Here is a 17635-nt window from a genome sequence, read left to right as displayed (position 1 = left end):
ATTTTGAGAAATATTCTCAAATAGCTGGAAAGCCAACATTTTTCCTGTGGGCAATAAAATGCTCTTGCTGAATATTTAATGTGTGTGGTCTACTATTTAAAGAAACATTCAACATAAATTTGCAAACAAAGCAAGTGGATATACATATTCACCTTGAAATGGAGGAAACAAATGATTAAAGAACCAAGTAGATTGAAACTAGATATGCAGTTTCAACTTTCATAAGGCATTAAACAGTCAGATATGTTTTATAAGAATTTTGTAACTCTGCGGAAAAATTAGATTTGAGGAAGGTTGTATCTCTTTCAATGGACGGTTCATCAATAAATTAGAAAGTTTTTTTTTTTGACTTATTGAATGATGAAATGCTAAAAGAACTTCAAAAATTATTAATAAATGCAAGCAGTTGTAATCTGCATCTTGTCAGCAATTCATTTAGGAAAATAATATCCTTGTGAGATATTTATCTAGTGTACGTTATTTATTCGAATATTTGCCAGCAATTGGAAAAGTCTACCTGGAATTTTCAGAGAGTGGGATGGTTCTCAAGAATTTTTTCCAGAGCCAAATGTCTAGAGAATTGTTGAAAGGGCAGTTAAAAAGTGGGATGACTTTGTATAACTACATTGCTATGAGCATTGTAAAGGTTGTTTTAAGAATTTTGAATGAAGCAAGTTTCCTCTACCAAAATCTACATCATGCAAATTCATTTCAAATTGTGGCAAAGATCTGACCGTATCTGTTAAACTGAGATTTTTTTTTTTTTGTCTTTTTGCAATCATTTTTAATATTCTAGATCAGAGAGATTTTTTGTCATGAAGAATCATATTCTTGAAGACCTAATGATTGTAAGTAGTATTTCTAAACTTGATTTTCCAAAAAAAAAAAAAAAAAAAAAAAAAAGTTTTGTATATTGTTATTAGCAAAATTAGTTTGGATTTCATTGGGGCACAGTGAAAAAAAAGGCTTACTTTCAAATGTAACAACAAAAATTTTCAAAAAATAACTAAGAGATTTAAAAATGAATGTTGGGTCTTTGTATATACCTTTATAGGATTTTGGGTAAGTACCTTCTTGGCTATGAATTTTCTAGAAGTAGGAATTGTTTAGAATTGAGGAATGGCCAAACAAGCCTATTCCTGCTATAATAAGATAAGAAGAATTCTTTCAGTTTTTGAGAATTATAAGTAAATATAAGAAAAAGAACCTGATTAACTTTTAATGTTTAATAATCTTTCAAATAATGCATCTTATAATTCATTGCAAGTTGAAGAATTTTAAGTATTCTAGAATCATATTCATAAGATCTTATCTAAATATTTAGAAAATCAAAAGTTGTAAGTTGTAAAAAGTGTAATTAAGAGCAATAATTTAAATTTTGATGTTACTACCCCATGGGCAGGCCGTAGTTGAAAGGGAACTTTCATTAAATAAAAATATTAAAGTTTGAATCTTTGAAGAAGAAAATTATGTTGCAAATCATTTAGCTGAAATGTGCTGAAATATTGTGATAGACTAGAGAATTTCTGAATCCCAGTAGAAAAATATGTCCATTTTAAGTAGATTGAAATGAAAACATAAGCAAATAAAGATTATTATTTCAAAGTGATGAAAAGAATAAGAAAAAATACATTTCAGATGACCTTAATGATTTTAAAATTAAAACTTGTAAGAACTGAAGAAACTGTTACTGAAATGTAAAATTCTATCTATTTATTGAAAAGGCAGAAAAGAACCGAGTTTTTCAATACATATCAGAATCAAGTAGTTTGAAAAATTGAGGCTTTAAAAAAGTAGCTTAAAGTGTAAATGTAAAATACGTTGGGCATTCTTTGCAATTTATATGCTCCCATGTAAATAAAGGTTTGTTGGACTTTTATTTTTCTCTTATTCATTTTTTCTTCTTTGCTCTGTATAACCTGGTTAAAAGTAAGGTTTGAGATTCTTGGAAATTGACATTTTTTAAATATATTTTTTATTTCTTCTGAAATTTAATGTTCTTTAAAATGAGTGTTAATAATAATTTCTGTAAAATTAATATCTAATGCCAGTCTGGTTGGCTAACAATGAAGGCACTTGCATTGTGATTTCGAAACTTACTTTAAACTAGTTTTGACATATTAATTGCCAGATGAATGTAACAAGTGCCCTTTGTATTATTTTTCAGTTAAAATTTATTAATGTCCCATTTTGAAACAATTCAAAGACTATTTTATGATTGACTTCATAATTTTGAACTGAGGGAAGATGAAAAGGGTGATACCTGAACTTGCATGTTCCTCACAAACTTCTGCACCATACCAGCTGAAGGATATTTGGCCACAATGAATTTAATATGTACTACATCTGATTACATGGGGAATTATGAGTTGGATTGTGTTTGTTTTAGACCTGGCTGTAAAACTGAATTTTTATTACCAACCCACCATGCTATATAAATCTCTTCATTTAAGCATCTATAAGTACTAAACAAGGAAATAATACTACATTTGTATGGTGTTTGTAAAAATGTGTTATTTTAATTTTATTATTCACATTTTTATAACTCAAAATATGTAATTTTATTACTTTTTTGGAAAAGGTCCTTGAAAATCCATGATTCTTTTATCAGAGAGAAAAACCTGTATACATATAATCAATATATTTAAATTGTAATACAGTTTCATTAGATTTCAGCAATTTTTTTACATATATGTTATTATTTATTCTTATGTTGTCACATTTTCTTAAACATGAAATTTAATTTGTTTTAAATTAGTATTTATCCTAGCAGTTCGAGATGTGAATCGTAACATAGGAAGACTTGGTAGTGGTATTCCTATGGTTCCCCCGCGCAAATGTGATAATGAATTTACTGCTTTTCGTCAGACTTTACCAATATGGAATTGTCAGGAAGAGATCATACAAATGATAACTTGCCACCAAGTTGTAATCATTTCTGGTGAAACAGGAAGTGGAAAAACAACCCAGGTAACTATTTCGAATATTATTTGTATGTAATAATGACTGTGGAGGGTCCATTGATCTTACAAAACTGTGGTACCCCTAACATTTTCTCCAAGATCTTATTTGTTTTTGCTTGATTCACAGGAATTATCAGTTTTTCATCACTGAGTTATTTGAATCTTTTTTCAAAATTGCATGGCAAAATGCTATTCAAATAAAGAGAAATTTAATTAGAAATTAGAATTTATGTGAAATTTAATAAGACAATTTCTAAAACTTCAGAGAACCTAGTTCATTTTCAGTCATAGAAAAACTGAACCACAAAGTAATTTTCTTTCTTTCTTTTATTTTCTAGCCTTTCTGTACCTAAACAATTTTTGTTGTTTCCTTATTCACATGGATGATACACTTCTATTTATTATTCAGACTTGACTTTTTTTGTTATTAATCAATTATTTGGTACATTTCCGTTAACTGCGTGCTAATGGTGCCAATTGTGAACCAAACTCGAATTTGGTGTAAGAAATTTGGTGGAATTCTACATTATTTGGCAATTTTTTGCTTGCGCCGGCTAACGGAAAAGTACCAATTATTCAAATAATGATTTTTATAGTAGGGGATAATAAATCTTTTTTGTTGCAGTACCTTTTTCAACTTTTATTTAGAATATGGCCAGTGATTTGTGTGCTACTGAAATATCTTTGTTGATATTACTGCTTAAATATATTTTACTTGTTTGTTAAATACTATAATTTGTATTTGCATTTTTAATGAAAAGATGATTAATTTAAAATGCAAATCATATTAGCTCATTTTATCAAAATTTATCAATTGAACTAAAAAAATAATATTCAAAATAATCTGAGTGTATTGAATTAATAGTTAAGTCCTTTGATGTTTGTAAAGCTTAGATATGTTTTATCAGTTGGACTTTAATCTGCAAAATAATTTTGAAATAAGGATAAAGGTTTGACTAATTATCGATTGGAATAAGAATTTTAGTTTTTAAATAGGCCATGATTATTCTAATCATTGGGTAAAAATTTCGCTAATAAATAATTTTCCGGACTTTGAAACAAAAGGTGTTCTACTTTATTTTATTTGGAAATTGCTACTGAAATATTAAATATTGATATTTGATGTAGACTGATTTAATTCAAAACAGTGAAAAATAATATGCATGTAAAATTAACTATTAAATTACATTTTGCTTTCATTTACAAATGTATTAGAAAATTTTAAATCCTCAATTGCATTATATAAAATGAATGTTAGTAAATGAATTAAACTCATTTTGAATTCTAATGAAACTTCATCAATGTCATCTTTGGTGATAAAAATAAATTATGTCTTGTGTAAGAAATTTTTTTTTAAAAAAATAAGAGAATATAATTTGTAAGATATGATTTCTTTTAATTAAGAATGATGATCTTTTTGTACTTTAAATATAAAACAAAAGAAAAGAAACTTAATTAAGAGTAGAATTGCATTTGTTAATATTTGCCAAAGATGAATTAGTCCTCCAATTTTATTTGAATGACTATTGATTTCATTCTTATTATATTCCAAGAATTAAATTGTAGGCTATAATTATCTTTGCCTGTTTCTTAATATATATATTTCTTTTGAATTATTTTAAGTATAGTTTATTGAGAATATATATTTTTGTTTTAGTTATGAAAATTTTTTGTAGTAACTTATTCATTTGTTATTTCAACTATGGGCATTATATTTCTAGGTCCCACAGTTTATAATGGATCATTGTAGTATGGTTGGTCAGCCTTGTCGCATAATATGTACACAGCCTCGAAGAATAGCAGCTATAACGGTTGCTGAAAGAGTTGCTCTTGAAAGAGATGATAAAATTGGCCAAACTATTGGGTATCAAGTACGTCTAGAGAGCAGGTAGAAATTTTTCATTTTGTAATTATATAATAGCAATTTTTGTTGTAATTTTATAAAATCTTGACACATTTTTTTCTGTTTTAGAATATCACCAAAAACATTGCTTACATTTTGTACTAATGGTGTACTTTTACGCACACTTATGGGTGGAGATGCATCAGTAGCAACAGTAACTCATATACTTGTGGTAAGAATGATTTATATTTTTAAAAATTATGTTTTTGGAGTTATTTTTATGAAGAATAATTTTTATTCTATCTGTTGCACATAATTATTAGAGCTTATAATAATGTTTGCTATGTAGTAAAATTTTTCATATTATTTAATTTATTTTGAAATTGAAAAAAATTACCCATTTGAAGCTGATCATTCTATTTTTCTTATTTTTACTTATTTTCAAACTTTTTTTATTGAATACTGATAAACAGTGTTCATTTTTAAACATTTAAATAAATTAAGTGTTAATTTCCCCCCTCATTCTAAACTTATAATTGTTAGAAGCTTTTTGCATAAAATCATCTCATTAATAAGATGCCACATTTACATCTTTCAGATTATAAATGATTTCAAATTGAGATTAAAAAAAAGTTTCCATGAAAAAGAAGAAATATTTGTAAATACTCAAGTAAATTTTATGAACTGATCCTGTTGTTTAATAAGACATTGGTTTTGCCTTTAATTATGTATTTTAATTATTAAAATACCTGTTATTATTTTTATTGGCATCCTACATATTATGTTTTGTTTTAGGATGAACTTCATGAAAGAGATCGATATAGTGATTTCTTATTAATTGTTTTGAGAGATTTGATTTTAAAATTTCGAAATCTAAAACTCGTACTCATGTCGGCATCCTTAGATATGCAGTTATTTTGCAAGTATTTCAGCAACTGCCCTATTATTGAAGGTAACTGGAATGTCTGTTGCTCAGTGATTTATCTTTTTGTTATTAAAATTTTCAAATTTTAATTGTGATTTTATCCTTAAACATTTTATAATTTAATTTTTTTATATTTTTAAAGGAATGTCCTTAAAATAGACTTTAAAGTATCTCTTTTGTATTTCAGTCCCAGGTAGAGCTTTTGAAGTTAAAACATTTTTCCTTGAAGATATTTTAAAAGGGTAAGTAAAGAATTTAAAAAATATTTAGTCAAATGGTTCCAGTAACAACTAATTCATTATTACTGTCTTCAGTTATTTTGTACTGTAAAGGACATTTCATTATAGAACTGGATATACTAATCCTGCCATGATAAAATATATAAAAGATATTGAAAAACAGAAATCAAGGAAAAAATTGGAATCATGGTGTTCTGTCCTAAATTCTGAAGCAATTGCTAATTCTGCTGATGATGCACCATCTGAAACAGGAAAAGGCTTTTATCAAGATCTTGGCTTAGATAGTCTTTCGTTGCATGACGTAAGCTTTCATATGATTTTTCTTATTATAAAGATGCATATTTTATTTTTTATATAAATTTTTTACTTATTAAAAATAATATATTTAAGACTTTAAATCATTATATTCTCTGTAACATGTTAATTTTTTTTAGATAATTTATTACTTACTGTATTTTTTTTTACAGATGATAAGATTACAATGTATGCTTAAATTTATGAAATAATCAGTTAACAATTAAAGCAGTTAAAGATTTTATGAAATGTAGATTTAATTTAAATTAAATGGAAATTTAATTTTAATTGTAAGTTGAAGATAATGTAATGAAGAAAATACATTGTTATTTAGCTACAAAAGAAAAAAAAAAAAACCCTGTTTAAAACAAGTTTCCTTAATTAAAATTTATTTAAAAAGTTGCATGCATGTACATATGATTTTAATAAGGATTCTATTTTAATTACTTCTTGTAACATATATCTGCCAACAAAATGTATGTAACTTGAGTTAATAAATGCTCAGATGAATTATGAATTTTAAATTAGTACATGAATCCTCTGCCCTTTGAATCATATTCAACAAACTATTATTGAGGCATTAATATCTATATCTCTACTAATAATAAAGATGAATGTGTGTGTGTGACAAGGTAGACCATTTGGCCAAGAGCTATCAGATTTAACACATGCATACCTAGGAATTTGGGAATGTGCACTTCAGATTTTTTTGAATTTTGAATTATAATTTTAATTAACTAAAAATTAAACTGTATTTTTGGTGTTTTTCCGTGATAACTTCCAAATGTATTATCACATAAAAATGAATTTTGTACCATTTCAAAATTTAAATCAGAGAGAATAGTCTACCGATAGCTTTCTCACGTATTTTAATGAAACAGTTATACTTGCTTTGCATGCCAATGATGTACAATAGTTACAAAATATTATCCTTTATCATGAAGTTTGCATTTGTACTGCATCTATTGTGTCATTTTTACCTTGTTATTTGGCGAGCTAGCTCTGGCATGTGTTAATAGGATTCCAAAATCGAATTCTTGTTTTAGATACGTTTTTCTCAACCGATTGGAACAAAAGTTATTAAAAAGTTACACTTGTAGTCACAAAATACCATAGAAAATTTAATATATTTAAATCATTTCATTTTTTAATTATCACATTTATAAATTTCTGAAATTTTAGACTGACAGATGGTCAACCCCTGATTTTATTTAGCCCAAAATTTGATAGATGTCTAGATTATAGATGTTAAATGTGTGTGCAGAATTTTATCCATCTAGCTTTCTCCATTTTGTAGTTATCAAGTTGAATTATATTTGAACAGCCAGGCAGACAGACTTCTGTGAATGGAGTTTGCTCAAAATTTGATAGAAATCAACAAATTTGGTATAATGACAGTATTTGACAATAATGACAGACAATAAATTTCATCAGTCTAGCTTAAAGCATTTTTGATTTATTTTTGTCACAGACAGATTGATAGACATTTTCCAAAAAGAGAGATGGTCTAAAACTTGGAGATTCATTAAAATCTGAAGTTGGAATTTTTTGGCTAGTACTATACTTTCTTTGTGCTATATATATGAGAAAGTAGAAAATGTCACTTTAATGATACCAATTCACTAATCGTGGCAATTTATGCTGAATTTTGTCAAATTTTTTTAAATCTGGTTTCCAACAGTAGATTACATTGTTACTCTGAAGTTACTCTCTTTTATGTTCCATCAATTATCTGATCACATGACTCTACCCATTATTGAAAAGTTAAAGAAGAATGATTTTGTTTAATATTTCTGTAGTTTACAAGAAGGATAAGAAAAGGAAATTTATAGGATACCACAAAATGTACAGCACACTTATGAACTGTACACTTATCTTTTTAATAGCATCATGATGTGATTGAAGTGCTCTGCATTGGAAGGGTTCATATAGACATTAAGAATTTGAGTAAGACAGTAATTAAAACAAAATGGCATTATTGTCAGATAATTTCAAGGAATTATGGACATCAAGTTATATCTAAATCATTAAAAAAATATATCCACTATAATCAGCTGGTCGTCTTTGATGACTAATCTTTATTAATAATATGGATGGCTGTATGTGTTGGGTTAGCCCTCTATATGCCAGCCATTTGATCTGGAGTTACCAGACATTTCATATATATACTTTGGAGAGTGGAAATTTGCCTTTTGATGATAATTTAATACAAGAATGTTATTTTATGCCTATTTAAACTATTTGATCTTTTTTCTTTTTTAATTTTAAGTACAACCACAGAATGTCACTTAATCCAACCCTAAGGTATTTAGATAAATTAAATATTAACAAATTAAATGTTAATAAAATAAATATCAATTGTTCAATTTTAACATTGAATTGTAAATTTAAGAGTAAAAAGTAGAAAACGAAAATAAGAGATTAGATTGGATTTTTAGATTGGAATCATTAGAACACTGCAACAACATTGGTGAGAACTATGGTTGAATCCTAAGGGCTGTCACTGGCCACATCATCGATTGTGAGCAGCTAACTCTGCATCATTTCTCTTGAAACTAGGTGATGAGAACTAACCACCATGTTGGAAGCTTCACACACCCCATTTTTGAGGTACCCCAATCTGATAATTGTAAATATAAATATATGGACCAATAAATAAAGGAATGCATAATCCATTGAAGAGAATGGTGTCAGACTTCTAAAACAGTATGAGATATATGCTCGTCAAATTTGAAATATAAATGAATTTTGTTTGAAACTATTAAGACCAAGTTACAGAAAATATTTAATTGAAATGTTTAACACTTATTTATGCCAGCAAGCCAACTGATCTCCAAGGGCGGCTAGGGGTCTTATATAATAAAATTATAAAAAATATTCAGAGTTACTTGATCACAAAGAGAATAAGGTTAAATTAAAGCAATAAAGAAAAAATTCCATAGTTAATAATAAGATTTGAAGAAAGACAATCTCTATTAAAAGAAAATTTGTTGAAACTTAATGAAAGGAAAGAATTTTTAAATTTTTAAAGTGTTACTTATTCAGTAGCTCTAGAAGCTTCAAAGTAAATAGATGAATAGGAATATAACAGCAGATGATAGAAAAATAACTGAAAGTTTTTGTCTAAATGTCAAGAAAATAATATGGATTAACACTAAGCCTGTGAAGACTTATGTAATATGAAATTGAGTACAAATGCTTTTGGATATCAAGAACTTAACCCCAAAATTCCATGAAATGATATTTTTATCTTTTGAAAAAGATGATGGTAATTAAACAAGGTTAAAGAGAAAAATTTAAGTAGAACAGTGAGATATTGATATAACAGTGAATGCTTTTCTGTATATTAGTGATTCCCAAATGTGTAAAAAAAGTGAAGATTTTTATTCTAACTGATTCACACTTTTATAAAATCTAAAAGTTTGTTCTTAATATATATAGATAAATGGCAATATAAATACTCCAAAATACACTTATGGATTTTCGTTAATATATATAGATAAATGATAACATAAATACTCCAAAATACACTGATGGATATTCGTGAACCTAAACAGAAGCCTTCTGCACATAATCTTTTCTTATGTAGAAGTTTTTATATTCCTACAGGATTAAGATTATGTCATGTTGCAAATATGTGTAAAATGTTGTATGGATGAACATGTGTACTTTATTTCAGTTATTAAAAGTTAAAATGCTGTTGACATTTTTTCTAGATTGACAATGAAAGAGAACCTACCTCACATTTAACAGCAGCTGTGGATAAAGTTATTGAAGATGTTTGGGTGTCTGGAGAGGATGATTTTTCTTATTTAATGCAGTTGATATTGTCTGAGAATGTATCAGGTAAAATAAAATCTGCTATTTGTATTTAATAATTAGAATATATATAAATTGAAAATTTTTCCATTCTGTAGACTGTTTAGTCCTTTAATTTAATTTGCTTTGATTTTTCTTTTATTTATTTAACTCTTCAACTATACTGTTTCTGAAATTATTGTAAACTTCTTTAGATTAACAAATTACTAAGTTAAACAATATAGTGCATGCCATCATAGTTTTTTTTTTTTTTTTTTAATTTAGAAAACTACAAAGTAGAAAATTTTTCTTCCTTCTCTTTTTTTTTAGACTAGTACTTTTCTCTTCTATAATAATCTTGGGTTATTCAGGAAAATAATTTTAATAATTACGAGACAAATATGAAAAGTGACTAATAAAAGAATCTGAAAAATCGAATTCACTTAAAAAAATTTAGGATTTTTTTTTTTTTTTGCAAAACCATAATCCCATATTTATTTTAAATTTATAAAATTTATATATTTTAATTTGAAATGCTTATTTATTAATAAAAGTTTTAATTTAAATTTTTTAGTGGATTATCAACACAGTGAAACACTTGTAAGTCCATTAATGCTAGCAGCTGGTAGAGGTAATATAGATGTTGTTGAACAATTGTTAGTTCTTGGTGCAAGCATTCATATTAAATCTACCAATGGATGGACTGCTGTTGATTGGGCTATTCAATTTGGTCACAAGGAAATTGCTGAACTTCTCACTACTAATCAATGGTATGTAGTATACGACCATTTTTTTTTTTTTTTTGAAATATTACAAATTTCAGTCAGTTTAATTTTTCAGTTATCACTAAATAATTGTTAATGAGATGATAAGAAGCAGTTTTGAAATTTTACTGTGAGTTTTCATAGTAATGAAGCAAAAAGATAAAATGCTATTAATTTAATTTAAATTAAAATTTATTTAATACTTTTTTTTGTTTATAAATGTGAGGGCCTGTTTGCAGTTTATTTAATTTTATTGCTTTTTTATGTTTTCCTGCAATTGTTTTTTATTATTAATGCAGAAATATTTCAAAATGTTTTGTTTGGATCTTGTAAGTTTATAAGTTGATTGATTTAAATAGATATGTATATTATAACTACCATGCATGCATAACAAAAAAAATGAAAATTCAATATTTATAAGTCAAATTTTATTAAAAAGAGGATGAAATATAAAATCAAGATTTTATTACAAAAATCATGTGTTATCAAAATTTCAAATATTAAATTGAATATTTAATTAGAAATTTTTTTTTTTTAACTTTAAATTTTTTAAAAAAAATGTTTGAGTTCTGATAAAAAGTATAAAAAACTTTTTTGCATGTAATGACTGAAATGTGTCATGTTTTTTATACATTGTAAGGTATTATTAATGATAATGCCTTATAAATTATTAAGCCTAAAAATCTGTATGTAATTTTTTTTTCCATTTGAGAATTTATATCTTTACACTATTGAAATAAATATATTATTTTAAAAAACGCCTGGGAACACACACGCACACACACACACATAATCTTTGTTTCGATTAGCTAAATAGCCATATTTATTAATGAAGGCACAAATTTGTAAATTTTCTGAATGTCAAGTGACATTTTATAGAATCTGGGTGTAGAATGATAAGTATTATGGAAAAATTTTGATTCAGTTTCAAAAAATAAATATAAAATTATATTCTGTTCATTGGAGAAATTATAAAAGAAATTACAAATTACAAAATAAATATAAAATTACTATTCTGTTCATTGGAAAAATGCAGATGATGAGTTTCTAGTTAGGCAACTGCCTTGGTGAATGGATTTGTGGTGAATTGCATATAAGCCAGTAACAGCGCTTCTACCCGAACAGCTGTTTTGGTAAAATCGGATCGTTACTGGATTGCTAACTAAAAGGTCCCAGGTTCTATCCTCACACGTCTCATACCTCTAAATTGGTGACCTCGGACACTGAGCCTTCAACTTTTGTACAACTGTTGTGGCACCAACTACCCGCAACTAAAGTCACCAGGCTCACTTGGCACAGCAAAGTCGTCAGACTCACGTGACGCAGCAACCCAAAGTCGCCAGACACACTTGGCGCATTAGCACCCACAAACGCTCGCCATATCGCTTGGCGCTATTCAAAAACTGGGTTTAGGCCCATTAAGACAACAGCTATTACTAATAATAACTCAATACGTCACCACTCAATATCCATATTGTTCGTCTCCCCTTTGACTCACTGGAGGGTGAGTACCGTGGTGAATTGCATATAAGCCAGTAACAGCACTTCTACCCGAACAGCTGTTTTGGTAAAATCGGATCGTTACTGGACTGCTAACCAAAATAATACTTTATAAGAAAAATGATAATACTTTTTTTGATAATACTTTATAAGAAAAATGATATTTGTCTAGAGCTCAAACAGTTAAATTTATAAAATTTATTCTATGAATTTTATGTTAGTATTATTACTGACAAATATTATCATGCTCAGATTTTTTCCCCTCTTTCATTGCATTCATTTAGTCAGTATAGTATTGACGAACCTAATTAATTTTCTTTAAATATAATTGTGTACAGATTCAATGCAACACAATCATGAACCATATTAAATTATAAATTATTTTGACAAAATTACTAATTTATATAAATGAACTTAAAATAAATCATTAGAATGTTGTTTAAGTAAAAAGTATATTGAAATGTAGAGTTAAATTTGCTAATTCATTAGAAGAAAGGCCCCATCTGATGCACTGCCTCTGGCCACAAAAGAACTTAATCTGCCATTGGGAAATTGATAATATATTTGCAAGTTCTATATATGCATAGTATGATATTTAGAAAAGATGAAACAGTACATACCTTTTTACCTATTGTATTGTAAATTTCAAAAATATTCCAATTAAAATAAAGTTTAGGTTAACAAAAAATAAGTGTGCTATTAATTTACAAAGTTATAATTTTTGAATATTTATGTGATCCCCTTACAAAAATTGATCAATTGGAAATTTTTTCTTATTTCTAAAAACCAAATCATTATTTAAAACTACATAATTGTATTTGTAAAATTGATTGAATTATTAAGAAGCAAAGAAAATAATTTTAAAAGGAAGGGGGGGGGGGATATAAATATACTATGATGTTCCTAAGATCACTTTCAGGCTAATTAAAAAATTTTAAGGTCACTTACAGGCTAATTAATTTATAGTCATGTTGACGAATTTTGTTTTAATACATGTTATCAAAACAATAGGAAATGCTATTTAAAATTTTAATTGTATGTACCTCTTGCCAGAGATGCCTTGCCTTCCATTGGAAGATTCTTGCCGCCCCTTTGATCTTTGTAAAAAATGACTATATTGGCTAATAAAGATTAAAAACACTGACTTATGAACTGCTAAGTTAGCTGTTCATAACTTACTCATTTTAAAGATTTCCTTTGTAATATTTTAGTTTTAAGTAAAATGGCCCAAGTTTTTTTGAAAAACAAGTAACCTTTTCACATTTTATATTGTATAAAATTATAATCTAATATTTCTGCTTAATGTGAAATTTTGTCTTTTAGTATTCTTTCTTTGATGTTTTTATACTTTGAATTTCTTTTATTATTCTTTTGCAAAATGCATATAATTTAAAAAAAAAAATTTTTTTTAAAGTAACCTTAAATATGTTATGAATTTAAAAATATAGTTTCATTCACTTTCAGGAAAACTGAAAATTCAGAACAGAAATCAAATAATGCTCTTGATGGACAGTTAGAAATTCAAGAAGAAGACAAATTACTTTTGGATGCTTATACCCATAGTGTAGATGAAGAAAAAATTGACCATGACTTAATTTTATGCCTCCTTTCTCGTATATATGCCAGTCACGAAGAAGGTATTGAATGTTACATTTTCTCATCATAATTTGTTCTCTTTCTTTTTCATTATTGGATGATTATTTCATCATTTTTAACACATAAATAAAATTAATGAAGAATTCCACTGAACATTAAAAAATATATTCAATTTTTAAAATTTACTCCTTGTGTGTGAATTGAAAAATTAAAAAACAATTTCTGGTGTTATTCATATTTTGAAACAATATGGTTAAATATTTATATTACTTTCTTCGTTGAAAAGATTTTACATATTTTTCCATAGTAAAAATGTGTATAGTTTTAGTTTTGTGATTGAATTCTTGATGCCTTGTATTTAATTCCTTATTGTAAATACTTTCTTAGCTCATGTTATCTTTAATTATGCTTATACTTTTATGTGCTTTTTATCTATCCTTAAAATGCTTTAAAAAAACATTACTGAATTAAGCTTTTTTTTTTTTTTTTAAAGTCTAAGTTAAGCATTTTGTTATTGTAAAAGCTTTCGACATTTTTGATTGGGTAAAAGGTTTATTTTAATCAAAAACTGTAAGATTTCTATTGATTTAATATTCTAATTGTTTTAAAATGCATCTAATTGTCTACTTTTTAGTTTTAGATTATATGAATATAATAAATTAAATATGCATATAATCAAAATTATTTTTTTGTAAAAAACCAGAAATACATTTATTTTTAAGAACATTTTATTGCTTTTTAAGTGCCTCAAACTTAAATATTGAAGTCTTGGTATGTTTGCAATTAAATTGTATTGAATGATTTTATTCTAGGTGCTGTACTAATATTTCTCCCAGGATATGATGACATTGTAACTCTTAGAGATAGAATAATTAGTGAAAATGAAACTAAGCCTGAAATCAGGTAATTTTTTCAAAATTTCCCTTGCAAATTTTAAATTTTAGTTTTGTATTTGTTCATATTCTGAAGTATAAGTAAACAAAAATATCTTTTATATGTGAATTACTTTAAAAAAGCTAGATCTAATGTTAATAAAAGAGTCATGTTATTACTCAACAGGTTAATAAATTTTTATTGTTAAATATCAAGAAATCACTATATGTTCATTTACTCTAAAAGTCCTATATTGTTAGCTTAATGCTAAGAAAGAAGATTTTTTTTTTTTTTTTTTTTTGTCAAATTAATGTATAAATTGCAAATCTGATTGGGAAATTATCTGCTTGAGTTTTTATTTTGTCATTAATATGGACAAAATTTGTATTCTATTCAATTTTCATCTTTTTAATATCTGCCCTTTTTTGTATAGATAATGTAGCTATCATAGTTTCTTTGTTTTTATAGAATCTTGTTAAGAAATTTATATTTAGTTTAATTCTGATTTTAATTATTTGAATTTTGAAAATAAGTTTCCAGATTTAATATTATATTGTTGCTTACATTGATGATTACTTTGCTTATTGATTATATGTTATTGAGGATGCACAGCATGTCATTGATTAAATTCTCTAATAGTAATAATAAGAACAAAATATTTGCCTTACACATTTGTTAGATTGATTGTTTCTGATTGCTGATTTTTGCACTAAGATGGTTAGAAGGCTGATAACGTATACTCAAAGCAGTTATTTTAAAAAAATTTTTAGAATTTAAATGACATTTTTATGATTTCAGATGGTATATTATAGCAAAAAAGAATTTTTTATTGCTAAAAATTCACACACAGCTCAGTAGTATTTTTGATACCAGTTGAGTTGTTGTACAACAATGTAATTAAAAAATTTTTTTAGAACTAAATTTTTAAACAAACCTTCTCTATTAAGTAAATTATAAAATAGATTGATATTACATAACTGATGTTCAATGATTCTGTTTTGTTTCATATGTTTTATGAATATGTTTCATATGATATATAATTTCTGATATATTATTGGATTAATTGAATTTTCAGCATTTCTGTGTTTAATCTTACAACTAAAATTTCTACTGAGATGTTCCAAGTTTAATAGATGCTGGTCAAAATGGTCTGAACATACAGACACATGCACATTCATTTTTATTAGTTGTAGTGTTAACAAAATAAATCAAATTTTCACATGTGAATCAGCAACACTAAAAAAAGAATACAAACAGTACAAATATTTTAGAATCAATGAAAACAATTAGGATTTAATTATAACAATGAAAATATTGTTACAAATTATATTAAAAAACTCTTTTAAAAGTTAATTAAAGTTAGAAAAATAATGTTATAGAAATTAATTTCACATTGAAAAAAATAATTTTAAAAAATTAAGGTACTATAAAAATGATTTTTGTATTATGATATTTTTATAAGTTATAGTAGAATAACATTGAAGCTTTAATTAAAAATTAAGATGTTAAGAATTTTCTTCAAGATGCACATTCTTCTCTTCCAAAGCATATCTATACCAAATTTGGAAGTTCTAAAGTTCTATTAGTTAATCCTATTGAATGATAACAAACATTATAAATACACTATCTTTTTTATTATTATTAATGGAGATGAAACTAGTTCTTCCTGTATAAGCTAATTGTAATCATCATTTTATTTTCTGAAACATTTTTAAAATATAGATTTAGTTACTTTTCACAGTATATTGTCATTAGTGTTCTGTAACATTATAAAATATTTTTTTTTTCTTCTTTTTGTAGAGTCATGCTGTTTACTCTCCATTCACAAATGCAAAGCTCAGATCAAAAACGTGTATTCAGACCAGTCCTACCAGGAGTACGAAAAGTAGTAAGTATTTAAGCAAATATTTGTGTAATAATGAAAATGTATCAAAATCATAAATTATTTTTAAGCTTAATACCATAGTCAAAATGATTTACCTTCTTAATCCATTCAAAACTGATATTTTTACTTCTTTTTGACAAAAAAGATGTCATTTTGTATTCCAATTTGGAATTAAAATTAAAGAATAGAAACACTTTTTTTTTTAACATTTGAAATTCATAATACTGACATTGTGTTTTCAAATAAATAATTTCATAAGCTTCTCTTTTGGATCTGGTTTCGCTTGGAGAAGGATAGTATAATGGGCAGTCAGATTGACTATATAACAAGAATGGTGCAGAAGTTTGTAATGTTGGTATGCTTGTGTATAGAAGCATTCTCTAATGGTAAACAGGGATGTTAAGATTATGCAAAAGAAGTTGCCTGAAGGAAGCCCTGACACATCCTCCAAAATAGTTCAGATTTTTGCTCAAGTGATTTCCATATTTTTGAAGTTCTGAAGAAAGATATTTGTGGTCACCAATGTCTCTCTACCAGAGCCAAGATGTGCACCAAAAAGGTGCACACTTGGGTACAATCAGGGTAAACCTTTATTTCATATTTAAGCTCTTGATATTTTTGACAAAAATATCAGTAAAAAATGCTGATTGTAATATTAAACTTTAATTTAGAAGTCTTATTTTTTATAAAGGCAAATTTCGAGTTAATTTTAGTAATTATTAGTCATTTATATTTCTTATTATTTGAAGATTTAAGTAAAAAGTATATTTGTAAAGTATAGAAATCCACCACTTTTTAAATTTATTAGGCTTTAAGATTTATTTCATGAACTGCTCTAATGCCATTTCTAATCAACAAAGAATTTTTAAAAAATATTATTTTAAAATTCTGTTTCTTTAATCAAAGAGGTAATAATGAAAGTTTTTTTTCAAAGCTTATAGATAGTATTTATTAC

General features: G+C 26.2%; 1 protein-coding gene across 3 annotated transcripts in view; it reads left to right on the top strand.

Annotated features, from left to right (window-relative positions):
* The window catches only part of LOC129989660 (3'-5' RNA helicase YTHDC2-like), a 60768-nt gene that overhangs the window by 4250 nt on the left and 38883 nt on the right, over positions 1-17635 (top strand). Inside the window, exons 4-14 of one of the 3 annotated variants that reach the window (XM_056098092.1) lie at positions 2774-2970; positions 4685-4851; positions 4936-5038; positions 5602-5758; positions 5919-5973; positions 6079-6271; positions 9981-10110; positions 10637-10832; positions 13791-13963; positions 14735-14825; positions 16596-16683. In XM_056098092.1, the coding sequence (XP_055954067.1) occupies positions 2774-2970; positions 4685-4851; positions 4936-5038; positions 5602-5758; positions 5919-5973; positions 6079-6271; positions 9981-10110; positions 10637-10832; positions 13791-13963; positions 14735-14825; positions 16596-16683 (1550 nt within the window). Of the gene's footprint in view, positions 1-2758; positions 2971-4684; positions 4852-4935; positions 5039-5601; positions 5759-5918; positions 5974-6078; positions 6272-9980; positions 10111-10636; positions 10833-13790; positions 13964-14734; positions 14826-16595; positions 16684-17635 lie in introns of all 3 variants that reach the window. The other 2 variants (XM_056098091.1, XM_056098090.1) reach the window with 2 other exon arrangements.

The sequence above is a fragment of the Argiope bruennichi genome, chromosome 2 (assembly GCF_947563725.1).
Source record: "Argiope bruennichi chromosome 2, qqArgBrue1.1, whole genome shotgun sequence".
Lineage (NCBI taxonomy): Eukaryota > Metazoa > Arthropoda > Arachnida > Araneae > Araneidae > Argiope > Argiope bruennichi.
The sequence above is the reverse complement of the archived record's forward strand: the minus strand, read 5'-3'. Positions and strand labels throughout refer to the sequence as shown.